The sequence below is a fragment of the Daphnia pulicaria genome, chromosome 3 (assembly GCF_021234035.1).
Source record: "Daphnia pulicaria isolate SC F1-1A chromosome 3, SC_F0-13Bv2, whole genome shotgun sequence".
Lineage (NCBI taxonomy): Eukaryota > Metazoa > Arthropoda > Branchiopoda > Diplostraca > Daphniidae > Daphnia > Daphnia pulicaria.
This window is the reverse complement of record NC_060915.1, coordinates 7070238-7092082: the sequence shown is the minus strand read 5'-3', so window position 1 is coordinate 7092082 and position 21845 is coordinate 7070238. Positions and strand designations below refer to the sequence as shown.

Genomic DNA, 21845 nt, shown 5'->3' with positions numbered 1-21845 from the left:
TGTAATTATTAAATGATGTACCTTATGCTAACTGGCTGTAGCAAATCCCAATCCCAATTCTCGTTTCAAAGAATTTCGGTCCCAAGACAGAATGGATTCGATAAAGCCCATCATGACCTACAAGAATAATTTAAAAAAGTAGGTGCGTATACCACTACATCATCCAAATATACTAAACATGAAGACCATTGAAGACCGCCCAATATGATATCCATAGATCGCTGGAAGGAACAAGGACCACCTTGAAGTGATATAGTCCGTACGCTGTAATGAAGGCTGTTTTTCTCGATCCTCTTTACGCAACGGTAGCTGGGGGTAAACTAACTGGAGATCCATAATTGAAAAATATTCGGCACCTTCTAGCTTGCTTAAAATATCCAAAACGTAACGGGTAAACATCCCTAATTGTGACCTCGTTCAAGCCACGATAATCCACACAAAATCGCCACGACCCATCTTTTTTTTAATGAGCACCACCGGAGCACCCCATGGGCTATCGGAGCATTCAATAATACCGGCTTGCAACATGTCTTCGGATAAAATTTGAAATATTTTTCGAGCTTTCCAAGTACTAGGATATGGGCGTCCATAAAGCGGTTTTTTACACTGGTAAACCTTCGCTTGAGGAGCCAGGGTTTGTTCCGTTGACAGAGTCAGGAAAATCACAAGCTACCACGTCGTTCGTATTAGGTTAGAGAGTGCCAAAAGTGGAGTGTTTGTCTAACCAGACAGGAACGGCAGAAAGGTTGGCCACTGGGAGGGATCGCGTCGAGCTGGAAAACACGACATGGCCTACCGACAGCGATTTAGTGGATAGCAATTTTTTCGACGGGGTAAACAGCGAAACAGTAGGAAAGTGAATGTCCGAAGACGTAAGAACCGGTACGACAGAAAATGCCGGAATCATATAATCTTCCATCGCAAAAAGTTTAGTGTGACGTACGGGAGGTTCAGGGAAACTTAACGCATAGGATGGCAGATCTCCCAATATAACGTGTGTGCGTTCGCCAGTATAATCCACATGAAGGTGCCTAAACTGTCGTAAAAAGTCATTCCCCATTAAAAATTCCATTCCATCCATGGGTAGAACTACTGCTGTTCCCGAAACTACTTTATTGCGATAGCTGATGGAAATCTGTTTTCCACCTAACGGTACAGCACGAGTTCCATTCGCTAGAACAATGACCGGTCCGTGCCAATCATGCAGAAGGTAGCCAGTACGATGTCAAGTGCTGGAGACAAAACAATAATCGCCGCTTTAATTGAATAAAATTAATTTTTTAATTAATTAAATAAAATTAAGTGAGACGTATCAGACAGTAACGCTCTGGAATCCTCGGTGGTGATGACAGGCTCTTGGTGAAGTAACTGTTGGTGGGATGAGGGCACAATCAGACTGTTACTAAAGGCACTGGTCTGGGAAAGGCAAATGGATATGATGAACTGGATACACAAAAGAATCTTGTGGATCCTCAGATGGCATTGTTTGAACGTTATTAACTGGCCACTGTTGTGCATTCCTTCGTGGACCAGAAAATCACTGTTGGTTATTGATGATTGGTTGATCACGTTTGTTCCGTTGTTGAGATTGAAAATCTTGCCCTCAATAATATTGGGATGATGGGTTTTGTCCCGTCTTTGAACAAAAACCACAAATAAAACGTCCTTCCATGGTTCTCCTATTGCGACCCGACTGATTACAAATAGGAGCACCAGAAGAGTTGTGCCCTTGTGACGAAACGGCTGTCGGAGGGCGATGGAGTTGTTGAATAGTTTGTTGGAGACCGGTTATTAATCCAGCTAATTAACTGACCAGATTCGTCGAAGACACTGTCGACAGATGAGACACGTCCAAAGCTACGGCCAATAGCGATTGATAAAACTTTCCGATTAACCAAACTACTAGCCTCAGCGTGTAATTTGGCTAAATCCAGAAAACCCGTCGTCGATGCTGGCTGAAAGGGATAGATTTTCTGTAACAAAGTTGGTTACAAACCCCAGTACAAGTATTGGAGCTGTTGCTCCTGCGACATGGTTGGATTGACAATGCGACACAAGTTTATTATGTCATAAAAGTGCGCAACCACATCCTACTCGTTTCACTGTTCCCTCTGCCTGAGCTTGCTCTCCTGTACTAATGAAAAATTTGTTTGTCGAAAAGCTGCCGAAAATTGGGATTTAAACCGAAGGCCGCCGGCAACTGGGGTAAGGGGGGATCAGCTGGTTTTGTCGTACTGGTAAATCCTCCCAATGATTTAGATGAGTATGCACAAGAAACCATTTACGGGCTGCTCTTTCCAGATATACATCACGAAATTTCGTGCGTGATCAGAATCTGACCAACGATTGTTTGTTGCCGCTAATTCAAACCACTCTAGCAAATCAACCGCGTCTTCTTCAGGCGATGCTGAAAAAAACGGGTGGCGCAATGAATTTTTACACACTTACTGCCATGGGTGCTAATGGAAGTATACGTAGAGGAACCAGTACTGGATCTCTAATAATAGATGAATCGTTTTCGGAGCCGGCCGATGAAGTAACTGAAGACTCCTCGTCGCTCTCCTGTTGTATCGATGGTGAAACTTCGTTGTTGAAAGCAGCACCCAGAGGAGACGACGGTCGAGGTGTAGTGCGACGTTGTGCTCAGTCACTAGTTCCTCGTCTTGAATTGGTGGAGGCTGGGACGAGAGAAAAAGTACCGGATGAAGTGGTCTACTGGGAGTGTTTCCACACTAGGATATCGTGATGAGCGTTTTCGTTGATCATTCATGTATAACACACCTCATAAAATAATAAATGTCGGAGACACTACTTCACCAAGTTCACGGAACGTTTGCACGAGAGAACTACGCAGTCTTCACTGATGGGGAAACAATGTAACACCAAGGAAAGGTAGAAGGAGGAAGAAAAGAACAAATAAGAATACGTTAAAGAGCGGCTTAGACTAATCGGAAAAATAAAGAAGAGAAGTGGGACCAAATGGAAGACGAAGGACAATGTAGGCGGGGAAAAACGGAATACGGGTTTTGTAAAAAATAAGAGCGGGGTACTACAAAAGATGAAATTGACGGGGTAAAAAGAAATACCGGTTGAATGAACAAAGATATAAAAAAAATTACGAATGGAACCCAACGAAAAACTATTTAAACGGTGTAGACTGGGATACGGGGTGAGAGAAAAGAAGACCGAGGCTCAACAAAAGACAAGAAAAACGGGCCAAAACTGAAGACGGTTAGAGTAAAAAGAAAGAACGGGGTTCAACGAAAAAACGGGTCAAAAGAATACGGATTGAGTAAAAATACATACGGGGCTCAACGAAAATCGGGGGAAAACGGAATACGGGTTGAGTAAAAATATGAATTGGGCTCAACGAAAATCAGGGTAAAACGGAATACGGGGCGAGTAAAAATATGAGCGGGCTGTTCCTCTGTTCATTCTTCTGCAGAAATGCATTTGTCGGCATTGGAACACTACCTTCCAGACATCCCAAAGTATTCGCTTTAATTGATTTGCATTGCGACAACGAGTCGTTTAATACGCCCTATAGAAGTGGAAGTTTAGGTCTCGCAGCGTCCCTGTGCTCGTCTGTCATTAAAGTCCGGATTGTAACGCAAGAAGGATTGAGTGACATTGATCTTCTGGATTTACTGTCTCTGGAAAATTTGCGCGAACTAAGCATAGAAGGGGGCGAAGAATGTAAGTTTACGTTTTATGGTGGTGTAGCTCCTATTCTGGAAGGGTTGGGGATTTCATTAACTTCTCAGACACTAGCTGAACTCCCTTGCGTCAATATTCGAGCTATCACCGAGTATTGTCCTAATTTGCGCTTTCTCTTCCTTGTAATGAATCATTCTTATTCTTTGATTTGGCCAGAAGAAGAGAGGAAGCCGTTCACTTCTAAACCGATTAAAGAAGATCCTGTATTGAAGAAACTCGAATCATTGCATCTAGTCTTCTAGTCCATGAAGAATTGTCGAAATGCGTCGATGAGGCGGCGGGCAGAGGTGTTCTTGTCTGGAAAAACGACGACATGGGACCAGCTGCTGAATTGGTCGACGATTACGAGAAAATATCGGCCGTCGTCCCTACCTAAATCTGCGTGAAGAAAATCGAATGGGCGTGTGGTTGGCTCGTTTGATATGAGAGGCTCGGCAGGTAGAAATGGGAGTAGACTGATGCAGTCCTCACAAGTAGCGGCGGCATTGGCGATGTCCACGTTCATGTGAGGCCAATACACAGAAAGTCGGGCACGTTGACGCATCTTCGACGCTCCTTGATACATCGTGCACAGGGTTTGGATGGTCTCACGAACTAGCGCCTGGCTTCGCCTCGCTTTCACATACGGCTGCGAAATGGTTTTCTTTTCCGCAATAATGATCGCAGGTATTTCCAAACGCTGGTCATTGTGATGAGTGATGACGCCGTGGGCCGCCACAGTATCGGCAAGTAGCCGGTGTGTTACCATTTTGCCCCTTAGTGCTTGATGTGAAGCAAATTTTTTTGCTCGGTGATGCATCCGATTTGCAGGCCTTGTATGCTGCTTTCCTGATGGCGTTGATAAATTGATCGCCTTGCTGGAGGCTCGCTGCTTGTAGTTGGATTGTTTCTATCGTGCGTTGGATGGTAAGAGCTTGGTCCAGAGTGAGTGCATCTCCTTGCTCAAGGAGTGTGATGCGGACAGCGTTGTCGACGACTCCAGCAATGAGTTGACCAAGGATGCGAGTGGGTTCGCAGTTGGCGCAACAATCCTGGCCAAAATCGCACTTACGACTGACGTCGCGTAGGCTGCATAGCCAATTATCAGCTGATTGATTCGGCAACTGCCCGAGAAGAGTGAACTGGTATCACAACACATGGCGGTTTCGTCCGGCGATGCATCGCGAACGAAGTAAGTTTATGATAGCTGTGTGATCGGCTAGCTGAGCTGCAGTGAGACCGGCCGATAGTACAGCCTGAAGAGTGGGGGTCGACAAGCAAGACTTTAGTTGGTTGGTCTTGTATGCCAGGCGTTAGGCGATGTCCAAGGCCTCGTTGATGGTCAACAACGCCAAAAATATGTTCCAGCGTTCCTCCCATATGGGGAAAGATTCCCGCTCGGCTTCGAGATCAAATGGCGATTGTGAAACCCATAAGGCTGGGTTTACTGCCGTCTTGAAGAAACTCGAATCAATTGCATCTAGTCTGTGTTTCTCATCTTTGGTCAACTTCTGTTATTCCGTCCGAAAGTTTTCCTTCCCTCTTGTCGTCGCCGGAACTCGTGCACCTCTATGTTGAAGATTGCGTTACGCTCACCGACGAAATTCTCCAGAAAGCAGCTCTTCTACATCAGTTTAGAAATCTGGAGCATTTGGAACTATAGCAATGCAACTCTTTTACCAAACAAGGGATTGATTCGTTGATGAACAAAAATAATCCTCTGAAAGTGATTAAATTGTGGAAGTGTCGATGTTAAGACTTGATCACTTGGTGGAAAGTCTATATTGAGATAAGATAGAGACGATTACACGAGCGTAGATTGGGCACCTCACACACACTTAGGTCTGGTTCACTCTGCCTAGTGGAGTAAAGTTATGCCAAAAGGCTATGTCAACCTAGAACAAACTGCAAGAATTGATTTTTTTAATGAACTTTATTATTATCAAGGTAATAAATACTTGTTCAAAACCCTCCGAAGAAATAATTATATTAACTATTAAAAATATTGAATTTAAATACAAAATTTCATTTAACTATTAATTAAATACCGAATTTAAAATATTAAAAATAAAAGAAAGTCATGAAATGATACCTTGTGATAGGCTACATCATATCACCAAATATGAATGTTTTCTGTTGAACGGTATTCTAGTTGTATAATTTAGAAGTTGTTACATTTTTAAAAATTTTACAGTGCCGCCAAAAAGGTTTAACACGGGCTTATATGCCCGATAGTCCCTGAGTAAAGTGACGATAACTTATTGCGAGCCCGAAGGGAGAAGCTAATAATCGCATACGCAGAAAAATAAAAACCCATGTCACTTTGTCTGTCTGTCTGTATGTCCCGCTCCATAGCTCGGGCGTTTTACAACAGATTTCGGACTTTTTGGTCTTAACAATTACACAAAAAATATGCGGTGCGACCAGAACAAAAATAATTTCATTTACTTAATTAGATCTCCCGTAAATAATGAAAAACTGTTATAATTGCTTGACGACTAGTGACATCTGGCGGTCGCGACTACAACTTTTTCGCCTTAGGCTCAATTTTGACCATACTATTACCCTTTATATTTCAGGTTTTCCTTTGTTTGTAATGTTTCCATTTACCTCTAAAACTGGTCTAAAATTTTTGTTTTTGAGTTGACAACCATTGCATTTTGTCTTATGTCTTATTTTAATTCAGTTTTTAACGTTTTATTTCTTAGATTGCAGAAATCGGAAGATGATATTTGCTTGTGATGTCATATGTTAACTAATTTTATACGCCAGATTTCTGATTTCAATTTAATAAATTGACGAGAGGAAACCGAGAAAGGTGAGACCACTGGGACACTTGACTATTTATTTTGGTCTCTTAAATTTTTAGAATTACAGGCAAACCACCAGCAGCAGCACGGACGCAGTGAACGATGAGAATGAGATGAAAGCGCCGAGCACAATAGTGCACATAATAATAGTTGCAGTATTATTAGTAATTATTACAGGAGTTTAGTAGATCCTATATCCGAGGGAGGTGGACAACATAAACAAAGCAAAAAAAAACTGAAGACAGCTGTGGAGACATTGATTTAAAATCGGTGGAAAAATTGACAAGGAAAGCTGCTTGCTGGTTGCTGTTGTAGCTGTACATAATAGTAATAATAAGTTAATAACGAGGAAGTGAAGGAGAAGGGCTGGATTTTAATCAAGCAATTTTAGAACTTATTTTAAGACGACCACAAGGCGAACGCCAGCGAGATCATTGATGGGAATAAACATTGATCGACATCCAATCACACACACATACACACGATAGTAGCAAAATCCCGTTATTTTCTATGCCTTGGTGAAGCTAACAATGTCTGGTAAAATTCTTATTATTTTCTCGTCCCATCCAGAACTTACGAGGCCATTCTGTGACTGGTAAAGCAGACTATCAGCGTGGATCGATCTATTAATTAGCCGTTAATGGCAAACTAGGCGCTACTAGTTTACTCGATGGTGCTGCACCAGGTTGGTAGCGTGCCAGTCGAGACCTAAACAAACCCAAAGAAAATATCGTTGGTAATTGGACACACTAATTAATACTGTGCGTAGACGAGAACTGACCTAATTTGCCCTGCCAACAAAGGGTTCATGGCGTACAACCAATCATATAGTTCCTTATCCGATGGCGTTTGCATTAAATATTGGCGGTGCTTGGTAATGACGCTGTGAAAAATAATATTCTAGCAATTAGTTCTTATTCCATTTTTATTCAATAAATGTATACCTGAAAACGTTGATCGATCCGACATCTTCTTGATCCTCGGAATATTCCACGATAGCAGTGCTCAGATTAATGAAACCGCGTTCAATGCAATCCTTTTCGTCTTTGTACAAAAGAATGTAGGGACGACGGACAACCACCCATCGACGAACCCAGCCCAATGCTCCTTTCTCCAACACGCTGAGTAGTCCTCGACGGGACACGACTGGACTGACGCGATCCTCTTCAATGTCGGCCACAAAGCAACTGTTGGTAGTGGTAGACGATGCTTGCGGATCCACCGTGTAAGAAGCGTTGGGAATAAAAGCTCGACTCTCCTGGCCAGCAAGTGACGGCATGTACAGTGATGGACCATTGCCGGATGGCGTCTCAGGTGAAAGTGGATTGCTATTATTGGCCATCGTGTTATTTCCATCGAGAGGAGTCAGCGAGAGCAAGGATGGATCCTTTCGAATCCGTTTCCCCTGGATCAAATGGACATATTTGGTGCAAATCTCCCGCTCACGTTCCGTCATCTGCCACGGCTGATAAGGGTCAACACCATCCGCTCTGCTCCTGATCAGGTTCAATTAAAAAGTTGATTACATCGGAAAAATTTACATCGTTTCAAGTTGATCCAACTCACTCAACGAGTGGAGCAGGAGGAGGTGATGGAGGAGATGTTGGCGATTTGATGACTTCAGTCGTGTGAGCTTTAGCCATCATATTGCACATTTCCTTCTCAGACTTGGTAAATGGTAATATCTTGTCCGATAGAACGTAACAACTTGCCGGAACCTGCCACATTTGTTTTTCCATCCAGACCCAATCGCTCGCGAAGAAGCAGCCAATAACGAGTCCGGCCGACTCGCCGACTGCCTCCAAGCGTGAATAAATTATCTAAGCCATTTTGCTGTTTTGAGCGCTCGAATGCCTTTCTCTTGGCACTGGGCGTGTGCGGTCGTCTCTCGGTCGTTTTTAGTTTTGTTTGTTGTTTGTTGTTTTCTTCTCCGTTTCATTTTCGTCTGTTGTTTCGTGCCGGGATGGACATTCTGTCGGACGCTCTTCGGTCGGTTACCGACTGAACGAACATTTCCACATGAAGAACCAGGAGGCCATGACGACGACGAGCATCGATATGACCAAGGGTCTCCTCTCCGACGACGACGACTGGCCGTGCTGCATCGCTGCTGGATGTTCGCCTGATGAACAAGAAAACAACAAAGGAAACATTTTGATTTATGACTGCAGTCTCAGTGTATATAACAACGGCCGCCGACAGAAAGATAACGACGACGTCGCTGCATATTGTCTTAATGATTTCAAGATTTGACGGCGGGTTCTCTTAGATTCTTCTTTTTGTGATTTATAACGCGCACAATTCTGTGCATGCGCTGGCTAGAAGTATTCGTGTTGTCAATGACATGAATTGCGCTCGAAAAGTTGAGTCGACACTGCTGGCAACTGAAGGTGAAACGTGCGTGCACAGCAACAACCGGCTCATTATTATTGGTCCTCAAACTCTCTACCGTACTTCTTCTTCTTCTTCTTCTTCTGGTAAAAGTCAATATTTTTGGCCCCAAAAATCAAAGTTGCCAATAGGAGGAGGTTGTCTTTTCTATCTGTGCGCTGTTTAATATCGACATTATCTGGCGTGTCTATAAGAGCCGTAAAGCGGAAAATGAAAGTTTCGGCCGGAGATGACAGTGTCAGTAATGAGTCGGATTCCTTGTAATTCGTTGCGCATTTCCCTGCCTACCGAATGTCGTACACTCACAATAACAAGGGCGATGCCGTAATAGCAAGAACCTTTAAACACGCAGTTTACATAAATAGGAATATGAACAACTCCAAAAGGGCAGATGTCTACAACTATTTTGTACATCGTCACATCAAGTCGGTGTGTAGGTAGAAATACAAGTAGAAATAGAAACAGACAGATAGCTGGCGAGAAAAGAAAAAGTTTCGATCAATTCCGCAGTAGTTGTCAAGAAAGTTGCGTCTATTTTTGCAAGCCCCCGAGCTCAACTGTCCAATACCCAACACTCGAGCCAGCAGCAGTAAATGGGATACATCTTGTAGGCTATAAAATTGCTGAGGAATATATAGTGAGAGGACAAATAATACTCTACCATTCAGGATGTGGACAACAACAGTCGTCCACGACGATTCAGAGATGTTGCAAGTGTAATTGCCGGCGTCCCGTTGACTGGCGTTGGCGATGTACAAACGGCTGACGGCCCCGTACGGCAACAGGTCCGTTTTCACGCTGTTGTTTCGTCGCAATCAAAAATTTACAAAACGTTATTATAGCAAAAGAATAAATCTAATAATTGAATGTGACATAAAAGACGACAACAACAACACGGTATGACAACACGGGCTTTCTTTTGATTTCCGTTGCCAACCGCCAGTAAATGATTTCTGTATAGTTGATACAATAAAGAGCACCTGCGCAACTTGATATACACACACGGACAAAGGCCACTTTGATTGGATCTCTTATATTATACATACGGTAAAACTATAGTTCACTGCTATATACTAATTGAAATACCAAGAACAACACCCCATCTCTTTGGCATTGTCTAAGACATTGGAAACGATAGGAGGAAAACGACCCGGTCACCTGATGCCGCCGCGCGAAGTGTCGTAGTTGAGTATTCTGAGACCGTGACGCCACATAATGTTGGCAGTGGGACCGGGAACTTTACTGACGACGCACTTGAGCTCAATCGTGCTGCCAGTCTTGTAGATCTTCTCCTCGATCACCCGCCCGTGGTCGTCCACCATCTCCACGCTCGGCACTAGACATTTCCGGCAAAATAACCAAATACAAAATACAAAAAGAGAAAAAGAAATCACATTTTGAGATTCACATCGTATCAAATCTGGATGAGACTGGGGATCCGATCGATATACACACAACAACCAGCCCACATCAATTCAGCAATTGGATTTGAAAAAGATTTTGGAATATATACACTATATCGCTTTCCGTATCTACTCGACGAAACAACTGATCAATTCCGCATGTCTATATACATTCGACTCTTTCTGATTCGATCCCTCGGCGTTTTATACACAAGGAGTGAATGCGTTTTGACAAACGGCCTTGATATTAAAACGATCGGGGCGAGCGGGGCTTAGACGACGGCGGCGATGGGGCCGGGATCTATGCAGGCAGTTTACGGGAGACCGAAAAAGGAAATTGAATAACACCAGATGTTCGTGTCAGGAGTGGTGTGCCAAAACTCGTCGTCCTCGTCGTCGTCCCATCTGGAATATACTCGGCTCTTGGTTTTTATGCATGGCCGCATAATAATGAGCGACGAAAGATATTTAGACGAAAACAAACGAGTGAGAGAGAGAGAGATAGATAGGCGAATATTTCAGAGATAAATGAAGGTCAGGTGAAGACGAACCCTGAGAGTGTTGATGAGAGATTGAATCACTTAGAGAGAGAGAGAGATCTACAGCTGCTGATGGCGTGCTACAGAAATTGGAGAGCAACTGTCGAATTTCTCAGGATTCAGGGAGGATGTTTAGAAAAGGATAATTCGATCCTTATTACTAAAGGTCCTTTGATACGTCTACCACATAGGTTATGCAAGACGTCGTTATCCAGCGGAGCAGTTGCTACGCTGACGAGTGGGAGGCAAGAAGAAGATATCAACATTAAGTCCCAGATAACTTGTCCCGTCACGCAAGACCCGACAGAGTCTATAGCTGTTGCTCGGAAATGTTTGGTCACGAATCGCCGATCCAGAGAATCGAAACGACGAAGCCCATTCTTTACGGACCCCAAAAAACTTTCGCAAATCTGGTGGAAATCTCCCACACGAACAGCAGCAACCCGCCCGAAAAGAAAAGAGAAGAATGAAAAATAATGATTCGGAATCAACGAGCTTTTCGGAGAAAATCACGATCGTTATCCAATAATAGCGCGCCAAATCTAAACAAAATAGCCTCAAAAGATATAGAGCTGAGCGGCGTCAAAAGTGGGCAACGCGTGTCCTTGATTGTCGCTATCAATCCAATCAATCGGCGGCTCACAACGTGATACACCCAAGTGGCTGCTGCTGCTGCTGCTGAGACTGTCGACACCTCGGCATCGCGGCGGATGACGTTCAAAGCGAAAAAAGGCGACGGGACGCGCGTCAGGGAAATTGAATCTCCGCAACGTCGACGTCCAAAGTACACGACGAAAAAAGGAGGGAAAAAAAGGAGGAAGAAAGAGTGAGAGAGATGTACTAGTAGACTGTATTAGGAAGAAGAAACGAGAGACATTAGAGAGAGAAAGAGAGGAATATATGTTTCCAAGGCTCTGGCAGAAAAGAAAAATCTCTCTGACGCAAAATGGAGGCGAGAGGTTGAAAGCTTATTGGTTGAAAACTTGAAAGGCAGGGCGCATGCAAGCGCCCGACGTGAAGAACTGAACGAAGAAGAATAAACTTTCGAATACACTCGGGTGGTAGGTACTCTGCTCCCCCCAAAAAGTTTGACATCTTTGATCCCGCTTCTTCTCTTGTTGCCTATTTATTTATAGCGGCAGCAGCAGCGCCGGGCCGGGCTCCATCGAAAATGCCCTGATATTTTTTACTTTCTTCTTTTTCCTTTTTTCTTTTGGCTATCCCATTTCGGAAATCGCATCATCGCCGTTTGTTATTGTGAATCTCGCCGCCCAGTTATTTGGTGTTGTCGAAGGGAGAGACGAGACGGAGGACGCGAGTCCAATCACATTTTCACTTTTTCACAGACCTATTACGTATTCACCTTTCATGGCTTTGTAGTCAAATACTTGGTCCTAATGCAATGAGCAAAGGTGTTGAATAACTTAAGAGCGGCGCCGACTTCTTTTTTATTTTCAAAAGATTTCCAGACGCCATCAGCTCCTCGCCTTTTTCATTTCATTCGTTACAAATGATGGCGGAGTAATGCGATTGTCATTCGATTATTAGCGCTGCTCACATCATTTGCTGTTGAAGGGGATAAATCACATTCCGTTGGATGTATTTTGGGCCTCAGCTGCAGGGCGGGCGGCCCAGCAGCAAGAGAGAGAGAGCGAGAGAGTCTTTATTAAACTGACGGCGGCAGCATCTACAAATCTACGCCAAAAGTCAAAGAAGGAAGCAAAAGCCTGGCCAAGTAGCTAACGAGCCGTTTCTCTTATTATTTCTCGCAGACGCGCTCTTTGCGACTACATAATATATGAAAAGCGCCGCCTACTGTTTCCCTAACTTTCTCTCTCTACCCAACAGCCAAGAATTATATCAAGGAGCGAGGAATGATTGTGCTGCTGCTCCCCCCCCCCTCCCAACCCCACCGTTCAATTGAAAAAGAAGAATCAAGAGCGGCTCCTTCCCTTTTCCTGTATGTGCAGCTCTGCAGGAGCAGCCCGATGCAAACGGTTACCAAGAATTTTCAATCAGGCACATACCTACTGCTACTCCTCTATACCTCCGACCTCGTCCCCTGACTGGATGGGCTGGCCGACTATACAGTGGCACGTATAATGAAATTGTGAGGGAAATGGAAAACAAATAAAACAACAAGGTTCCCCCCGTCCACATAATGAACGGCATATGTGCGCAACAACATTTTCTAATATCAAACAAAGAAAATCGAGCGATGCTACTGGAGCTCATCAATTTCCCTGCTATTCTTTGTCGACGATCTATTTGCTTGGTGGGTATTATTTTTTTTTTCGCTTATTTCTTTTTAGGCTGTGGGGCGGCCAGTTTTCCTTTTATATCGTCCATCAATCCGCATGGAAACCTATTTATATGAAGTTTCTCGGCAGCCCACTGTGAATTTATCGATCGGCTGCCGCAGTATATGTGAGAGAGAAGAATAAAAAACCAAAACCAAAAAAGTCTTAGCCATCATCGCCCGCCTAACACGCGCAGTGTACGTATATAGCTTTTCTTCTTCTTCTTGTTTTCTTTTTGAGTCGGTTCATCATTGTGATGGACCACTCCGGGTGCTGCAGACCATCAAAGTCGTCGCTCATTATTATTGAATGCGCGGGTACATTTCCAGCGGGTGTAGATTAAGAAGACGATAGAGGAGAAGGTGATTAAGGCGCAATCAGGACAAGCGCCCTGTCATCTCCCTCGTTACTGACAACACGTAGCAATCACGATCATAGTTAATTGGCAACCCAGGTCCATTCCATCTCTTCTTTTTTTCTTTCTCCTCCGCAAATCCGATGGATGGGAGAAAATGCCCATCACTATCAAACTAAAATACTTATTTCTATCTCTTTCTCGACAAAATGGTTTTAGATTAAGGTTGTTTCTATCAATTGATGGGTGAGCAAAAATAAAAGAAAAAGAAAAGAATAGAAAGAAATACCTGCGACGATGAGCCGGACGGTGTAGATGCGGGGCGGATGGATAGAGACTTGGCACTCGTAAATGCCTTCGTCGCGTGGCCGGGCGAATTTGATTTGCAGCCGCCAATCGTTGGGATGTTGGAAATGGAGCGAAAATCGCGAGTCGGTGCTGTACGTCTGCATGCCGACGGTGAGCAGGTGGAGCTCCTGCTCGTGACGGCGCACCCACGACACCTGCTGTTGTAAGGCGTTTCAATCAGAATCACAAGGGTGTCAGCATCATCAGTGTGTGTGTGTAATCGAGTTATTCCATCAAATAATAATCAGGTCCTATTATATACAGTAGCCACAGTAGCCTCCCGGGTGGGTGGGAAAGACAGACGTGAATTGAGTGACAGCATCTTATTCTGAGAAGGGACTCGAGAAACCGTGGGCAGCAACTCTTGAGCGGAAAAGGTGACAGAGTTACCGGCGGCGCTCTTCTCTATACACATAAGGGGGCGACGTCATTTTTAATGGAACAGCCGCTGCGGCGTCGGCGATGGCGGCCTTTCGCCTTTTCCTCCTGGCCTGTCGCGTCAAGGCGTCCGTCCCACAATCAAATCTCGGAACGGAGGAGGAAACGCTGTCTGCTGCTTGGCATAGACTCATATGACTCATAGACTCAGTGCCACCGGCCGCCGAGTATATATAACACAACATCCCGAGTCTATTGCTGCGCTCAATAGCGTCGCACGTTAGGTTATTATTTAGAAACTGGCGCAGCAGTATAAATAATAGGGCAGCGGGGATATAGCCTTACCGTCTTATCCTGGAGATCCAAGACTCTGCAGTTGAGGAAGGCCGTGTCACCCAGCTGGACAGTGACGTTGGCGTGACCGGATGGATCTTCGAAGCGAGGCGACCGTTCTGCTAAATTAAGGGCCGCTGCGTCGCTGAAACTGCTCTGACTTGCTTCATCGACGTGCTGTTGTTGTTGTTGTTGTTGTTGTTGCTGTTGTTGTGGCGATGAATAATCCTCGCCCGTCAATCGCAGCGCACTGGGCGGCGCCGCCACGTTGAACTGCTCGCTGGACGCTCCGGCTGTGAGTTTGTCTCCTTTGTCGCTTTCATCTGGAAACAAAGTGGCGGGCAGGTATTAATACTGGGCAAACATGTGACAAGCAGCGACTCGAGTGGAACGGACAACATCACGCAAAGTCCCGAAAGAAGAAATAAAATGAAATGAAAACTTCGGCCCATTTCCAGCTTCCTGCCCGCCCATTTCTCCTAATCCTTTTTTGTGTGCACGCTGCACTATATGTGGTCCAGTTTGGAGACTATTGTCATAGAGGGAAAAATCGGGATCAAATTGCAGATTCTCTTGGCTCGCAAATATCGACCACCACCACCTCCCCCCCCCCCTCCCCCCTTCCTGTGTGCTCTTTCTCGTTCCTCGCCGTCGTAGTGTTTTTTTTTCTCGCTTATATATAGCTGAGGTCACTCCTATACACTTAAAGGAAACATCTATAATTCAGGCAGGAGAGACGGGCCGGGTCCTCTATACACTGTTAGATAACTCGCTACTCATCTGCTGCTGTGCGGTTATTCACGGGGAGAAAATACAATCGCAGCAGCGGCACTGCGACAGCGGCGGCTAGTATTGTAGCCTCGATATACACGTCCAATTATTAATGCATCCACCGGGTGGCATTCGTTTCTTAATGTGTCTACCGATCGCGCGCGCGTCGCATATAAACGTCGTGATTTTATCCGCCATTAAACGACGACTGCCGGGAGAATACCTCGCTTTCCCATATATTCCCATATACATTTCCGAAAAGTGCAATAATACATACATCAAGCCGCAAATTGATTTATTCAAATTTCTGCTGGCACTATACTGTCGCGCCCGTGTTTTTTCAGAGCCAAACTAAATTCAAGTCAATGATGTTGTTGTTATGCACACAGAGAGAAAGGGGGCGGGACTAGCCCGGCCGCCACAGAGAGAGTCGAAGTGAGGCAAACGGAGCGAATTGCACAAAAACTCGCCTAATTCACTGTGAAACCGACCGGAAACGATATGGGCCATATAACCCCATTTTTGGTCGTCTCTCTTTCGTTGACGATCTTCCCCCTCCCAGTTTGCTCGACTGGCGCGGCGGCCACCGCAAAAAGCAGCAAGGCTCGTTAACCTTGTCATCTCTTTACACGGCCATCAGCAGTAGTGATGCGCAGTCCATCTTGAGTTCTATATACATATCTCCAGGGTGGAATGAAAACTTATCGTGCTGAACTCTTGATGCTGCCGGGGTTATACACACATTGGACCAACCCGCAGCCGTTAGGATTGTGGCCGCCTGCGTGGGCCAAAACAGGGAAAACCCGAAAAAAATAAAAAAATATTTTACTCTTGAAACCCTGCCAGACAGCCAGCCATCCAGCCAGCAGCAGCTAGCGGATATTATACACTGGCTGACTCTCTGCTGGGAGAGAGCTCAAGTTCTATTGTCTGTGCATGGAAGATTGTTTGCTCGACTGTTATTTTCTGTGTTTGGCTATAGAGACACACGTCTATAATTCTCCCTGTTTTTATTTGTTGCTCTTTATCTGTCTCTTCTTACAAGACCTCCCTCTCTCCCATTGTCTTTTCTTGAGGGGGGAAAAACGAGTCCGCATTTCATCCAGGCCCCCACACAGTTGACGACGCGTTTTCTCTATTTAGGAGCAGAGATTTTCTTCTTCTTCTTTTTTCCGGAACATTACGCCCGCGTTATTCCACGTCACCCCATTGCGCCACAGCACACACAGAGAGAGAGACCCGGCAACGAGACACAAGCATCCATCATCTTCGAGTGAGAGAGAGAGAGAGAGAGAAAGAGCCCATGTTCCTCGCCATTTATTTTAAACACATCCGAAGAAAAGGGGAAAAAAATTTGCTTTTGTGTTATTTAATGCGACTCATACAGTTTTGCCGCCATCAATTGAAGGGAACCTCTCCAGAGACAAAAAAATAATAATAATATAAAGGGAGAAAATGGGCCCATCATTAAAGCGCTAACGTCTCAATAATATCTAGAAATGATTGTGATGCGTGAGCAATAAACGCTCTAGCTGAAATATTTTTTTTTTTTAGGTTTTCTCTTGTATTATTATTTTTATTTGAGTCGAAACTTACGACTGGATGCGGCGGATGACACGATCCAGCAGACGATGACGAATAAGACGGTGGTAAACGGCTGTAGGGATTTCATGGCTGACGGTTGGTGGCGGTGCTCTATGTGATGGCAGCGACGACGACAGTGCGCATTATTCCTGGCAAATGGACAAGTTGGAAAAGATAAGATCATAGCTCGTCGACGGCCAGACGACCAGCAAAACAACCAAATAAAAAGACATGAAGAGGAGAATTTTTATGATTATTGTCCGCTGTTAAATCGACTGCGGTCAAGAAATGAGCGATGAGTGAGACAATATCCCCCATGCACAAATGAGGATAAAGGGCGGCCGTTTGCATCGCTTAGACATTTGAATTCGTGCTGGCCTATTTCGTTGCTCTATATATTAGTCGAGTCACTTTGCATTTCATATCTATGTATGCCCTATAGCTTTTATATACTATGTATTCCGGCTGATGCGGCAGTTGATGCGGATCGCTGTGCAGCGCACACTAACTGGTCTGAACAAATATCCAAGTCCAACAGGACACGGAATGGAATCCAATGACGACGACGAAACGGGCATGTGGGGAATAGAAATATAAGACGAATGATGGGCGTGTTGCATATATCAAAGGTAGTCGCAGTACAGTACAGTATACGTCGTCTAGTGTAAACAACTTTTCTGTCTTGTTCTCGAATTCATCTAAGCTGGCCATATGCAGGCCGAGGAAATGTGCAACGAGGAAAACAAAGCGAATCCAACACACACACACACACACTCACGCAGAATATATCTAGGAGCAGACAAATCGATCGTTTCCTGGAAATTGGGACACTTTATTGATTTTGTGTCAGGGCCTCGGCTACACTCTCCACGCGTCTTTCCTTTTTCTTCTGCGTCTTCTTCAAATAACAACAACAAAAAAGCAGAGGAGGATATTTCACTTGGTTTCTTTTTAGACGTGAAAAACGCTTGCCACGGCACGCCCCTTTTTCCTATGAAAAGGAGGAGGGGGGGAAACTGGCATCACAACATGGATCAATCATTCCGATCCATGAATCCTGCTGCTGGCGCGCGCTGGATACGAAAAAAAAAAAGAAAAACTCGACTGCTTCCAACTGTTCAGGCAGCGCCTTGACGTAGTTATGCTGTGCACCTTATTGAAAGAACAGCAGCAGCCGCCGCTGTTTGGCGAGCGAGGCAGAAAAGATTTGAAAATAAAAAATAAAATCCATTCATTTCCGTCTCAATTGCCCGGAAGGGAAAAGAACAAAGCGGAAGGACGGAATTCTTAAATCTTCGAGTTTTTTTGTTTTTTGTTTTTTGTTTTGTTCTTCTGTTTTCTTCCCTCGACCAACACGATTATCGATGTGTTACGATAGGCGTCCAGGTTGTAGGGAACGTGAAATCCATTTACCTTTCACTTGACGGCGGCCAAGAAGAAGAGGAAAAAGTCAATAGAATATCCCCCTCATTTGAATACGTCTCTCACTTGTCTAATCACCGGCTCAGCCGATCAAAGTGGAACAAGAGCAGAGGCAGAGAAAAGAGCCAAATAATAGAAAAAGAAAATGGGCCAACACCATCAAAAAAGAGTTTCCCAAGTCCAAAACGCTGCGAGTGAATGGAGTTTTGTTTTAACACCTCCAACCGTACACGTTCTATTGACGATTGACTGTCTCAATTCAGCCAACAGCACTCGACCTCTAATTGAACAAATCTCGTACGAACTTGCGCTTAACCGAGTTATTTTTAGAGCGTCACTTTGTATTCGTCCCGCGTGCTTTGCTGGCGGCCTGGATAGTAAATTCCATCAATGGGCGTGTACGTCGAAATCAAAATCGGAGAGCGACGCCCTGGGGGACGACCGGCGGGCCGCCCATCAGCCCAAATAATGAATCGAACCGCGTCTTATGTGTACACAGCAGCAGCAGCTAAACGATCCGTCTACTTGCATATTGAGAGACATCTCTCTCTCTCCCCGTAGTATATCTTGTAGTATATATAGATGTGGTGCTGTAACGGCTGCTGTAGGGTCTTACACAGTCTCCGACGTTTGCGTGACTTGGGGCTAGTAGGGTCTTTAGTTATGGCCGTCTTACATAATACATGGCGAATGTCATTGTACCAATTATTATGACATGGTCGAGTTCATCAGAAGGACAATTTCGGTGTACCGCGTTTGCCTCTGCGAGTATACAAGCAGATCGCTGTCTTCCACCACAGCAACCATGTTTCGTAGAAACAACTGCGTCACTGCCTATCCATCCGGTCGGCTCATTTTTTTAATAGCGGCCTCTTGTATTTATAAGAACTGGCCCTCGGGGACTGGCAACTTTTCTTTTCCTTCTTATTTAAAACACGGGCCCAAGAATTCAAGAAATCCAATAATAATTTAAAAAAAACACCAAAAATAACAGTTGCCCGGAATGAAGATGAGAACTTTTGTTCTCGGAAATTTCTTTTTTCTTCTTTTCTTTTCAGGCTGTGTTTTGGCTCCTACGCTCCTCCGTCCAGCAGGACTGGCTGTTTGATATGGGCCAACGTTGTGCGAGCGGGAATAAAGTCATGGCTGCGACGCGATTGGAAAGTCTGAAACGAGCTGCCAACATGTTTCATGTTGGAGTGGCAAGTATAGTTTCTTATTTTATTCCGCATAGATCTGGGCGACAGAAAATTCTCCCTCGCCTGCCATGTCGTCGTTTGGGCCTCGGCCAATCGCACTGGCTTTTATGTACATATACATCTCTTTCGAATGGAGTGAGCCCTTAAAAGTGTCCAATTCCGGGGCGCTGACAGCAGCGCAGCCCCGTATTATACCGGAGCGACTTTTACACACACAACAGGCATACAGTAGGCGATTTCCTTTTTTTCTTTCAAATCTGGGCGTCGGTGTGGCCAACCCCCAGAATCTTTTATTTGTGCGGCCGCCGCCGTTGCCGCGAGTGAGAAATGCAGTTGACAAATGTTGACAGTTGCCTTTTCTTTTTGGCCGCGGGAGAAGAAACACAAACATCGGCAGTGTCGTCGGACACACATCAGGGACATCCAGCAGCTCCTCTCGTCCCGGCCGGCTCTTATGTGTGACATCTTATTCAAAAAGAAGAAGAAAAAACAGGACCAATGTGACGCACACGGCGCTATACAATCTCAGATTCTGACGCAAACTGGACATTTAAAAAGGCATCCTCTTTTTTCTTTTTTTATTTTTCCTTATGGAGAGATGAGGAAAGGAATTTCTGTCGATTTCCGGCTGATGTGATGTTGTATCCAAATCAAGATCGATTCCTCCACCGCCGCTTTTTTGTCACATTTCGTGACGATGCATCGTGGGGGGCTTGATCCGTGAGCTTTACATGTCCATAATGCACGACGTATTACAGCCATCCAGCCGTAGTGTTTACAGCCTAGCTGCATGCTCCATGTAATGTGGAAATAGATATAAAAAGGTATAAATACAGCACCACCGCCGCCACCCCCATAGCTGTGTATAAACACTGGCGAGAGCAAACAGAGTCGATCGCAGAAAGACGCTGATGTTGTATTCCCTCACAAACATGGAGGGGGGGGGGGAGGAGGGGAGGTAGAGGGAAACTTTGTTTACCCAAGACGACATATCCTTCCGGTTTCCTTCCACTTCCCTTATCCCCCCCCCTCTGCGTATGAATATATCATCTATAGGCCGTTGGTATTAGCAGAAAAGAAAAAAGTAACCGCGCCATCCATCCATCCATCGCTCCTCTTTTTTTTTAACAACCATCCGCCGAGGAAGAAGAAAAATGAAAGAAAATAAAAAGTCATCAAAAAGCGGAAGAAACACGAACGTAACACATCAACCGGGATTAAAGATCTGTTTCACGTCCTACTTTGACTTTTGTTCCAATGCAAGAAAGAAGAAGAAGAAATGTAGAAAAATGTGTCGAAATGAAAGAGAGAGAGAGACGATACGCAAGGGAAATGTTTTATTATGGCCCAGCGCCTTTATGGATTTCGCCTTCATCGAGATGATGATGAGCCGCGACGTGTAATTCTGCACGTGCAACGTCTCGCTACCGCAGGGTGCACTGGGATCGGATGGGGAACCCAGCAAAAATCGAGGAATTACATTACAGAGAGAGAGACTACGTAATCGATAGACGTCAGTTAATACCACAGTAGTATAGTACCACAAGCAAAAAAAAAAGTGGATTTTCATGTTTGCATTGTTTGCCGAATCACAGAAAAAGTTATAGCCGGAAGCGGAAAATCTCGGTGGCGATCGATATCATTTATTCGCATCATTCGATAAGTTTTCGGAAGGCCGGCCATATACATATCGATCTCTTTCCACGGATATATGATGAAGTGTGTGTATTATTATTATTATTATTATGATGCGCAAGTGTAAACACACAGACAGCAGAGCGGATGTGCAAAAAGAAGATTTTATTTTTCTTTCTTTTTTCTTATTTGGATCCAGGAAGAGAGGGGCTAACCCCCCCCCACTGGTGGCCGGGGAATAATAGGGCAAAGTGAGGCCAAGGATATTCTTCACTGTCAGCAGTCACTTAAGTCTGAAAGCAGCAACCAATCCATGCAACTGCTGCAGCAGGAAGAAGAAGAAGAAGAAGAAGAAGAAGAAGAAGAAAAAGAAAAAGAAAAAGCCTGATGGATTGTGAAAGGTTTTTCGCCCGGCATTTTCTTTCCATATCCTTACATAATAGACCGCAGCAGCAGTGTGTGCTGCAGACCCACCCACAGTGGTAGTCGGGCAACACAACACAGCCTAGTTGATACACTACTAGCTACTAGCTAGTCTCCCCATATTTATATTTAACACTCTTATGCGATGGCAAATCTATGTGTATGCATTTACGTCACGGGTCACTATATATGTGCTCGACGACGATAATACATTTCTCTTGTCTGTCCCGGTCTCCTAGGAGGATCCTCTGGATATCC

At 44.7% G+C, this 21845-nt stretch overlaps 1 protein-coding gene across 3 annotated transcripts in view; it reads right to left on the bottom strand.

Moving 5' to 3' along the window:
- Positions 1-7862: 7862 nt before the first annotated feature.
- The window catches only part of LOC124328881, a 28657-nt gene continuing 14674 nt past the window's right edge, over positions 7863-21845 (bottom strand). Inside the window, exons 1-8 of one of the 3 annotated variants that reach the window (XM_046787716.1) lie at positions 17687-17792; positions 16921-17057; positions 14566-14876; positions 13784-14000; positions 10056-10233; positions 9559-9695; positions 8073-8628; positions 7863-8002 (exon numbers count right to left, since the gene is read on the bottom strand). In XM_046787716.1, coding sequence (XP_046643672.1) covers positions 8501-8628; positions 9559-9695; positions 10056-10233; positions 13784-14000; positions 14566-14876; positions 16921-16996 — 1047 coding nt within the window. In that variant the 5' untranslated portion in view covers positions 16997-17057; positions 17687-17792 and the 3' untranslated portion in view covers positions 7863-8002; positions 8073-8500. Of the gene's footprint in view, positions 8003-8072; positions 8629-9558; positions 9696-10055; positions 10234-13783; positions 14001-14565; positions 14877-16920; positions 17058-17686; positions 17793-21845 lie in introns of those variants that run through there. The other 2 variants (XM_046787714.1, XM_046787715.1) reach the window with 2 other exon arrangements.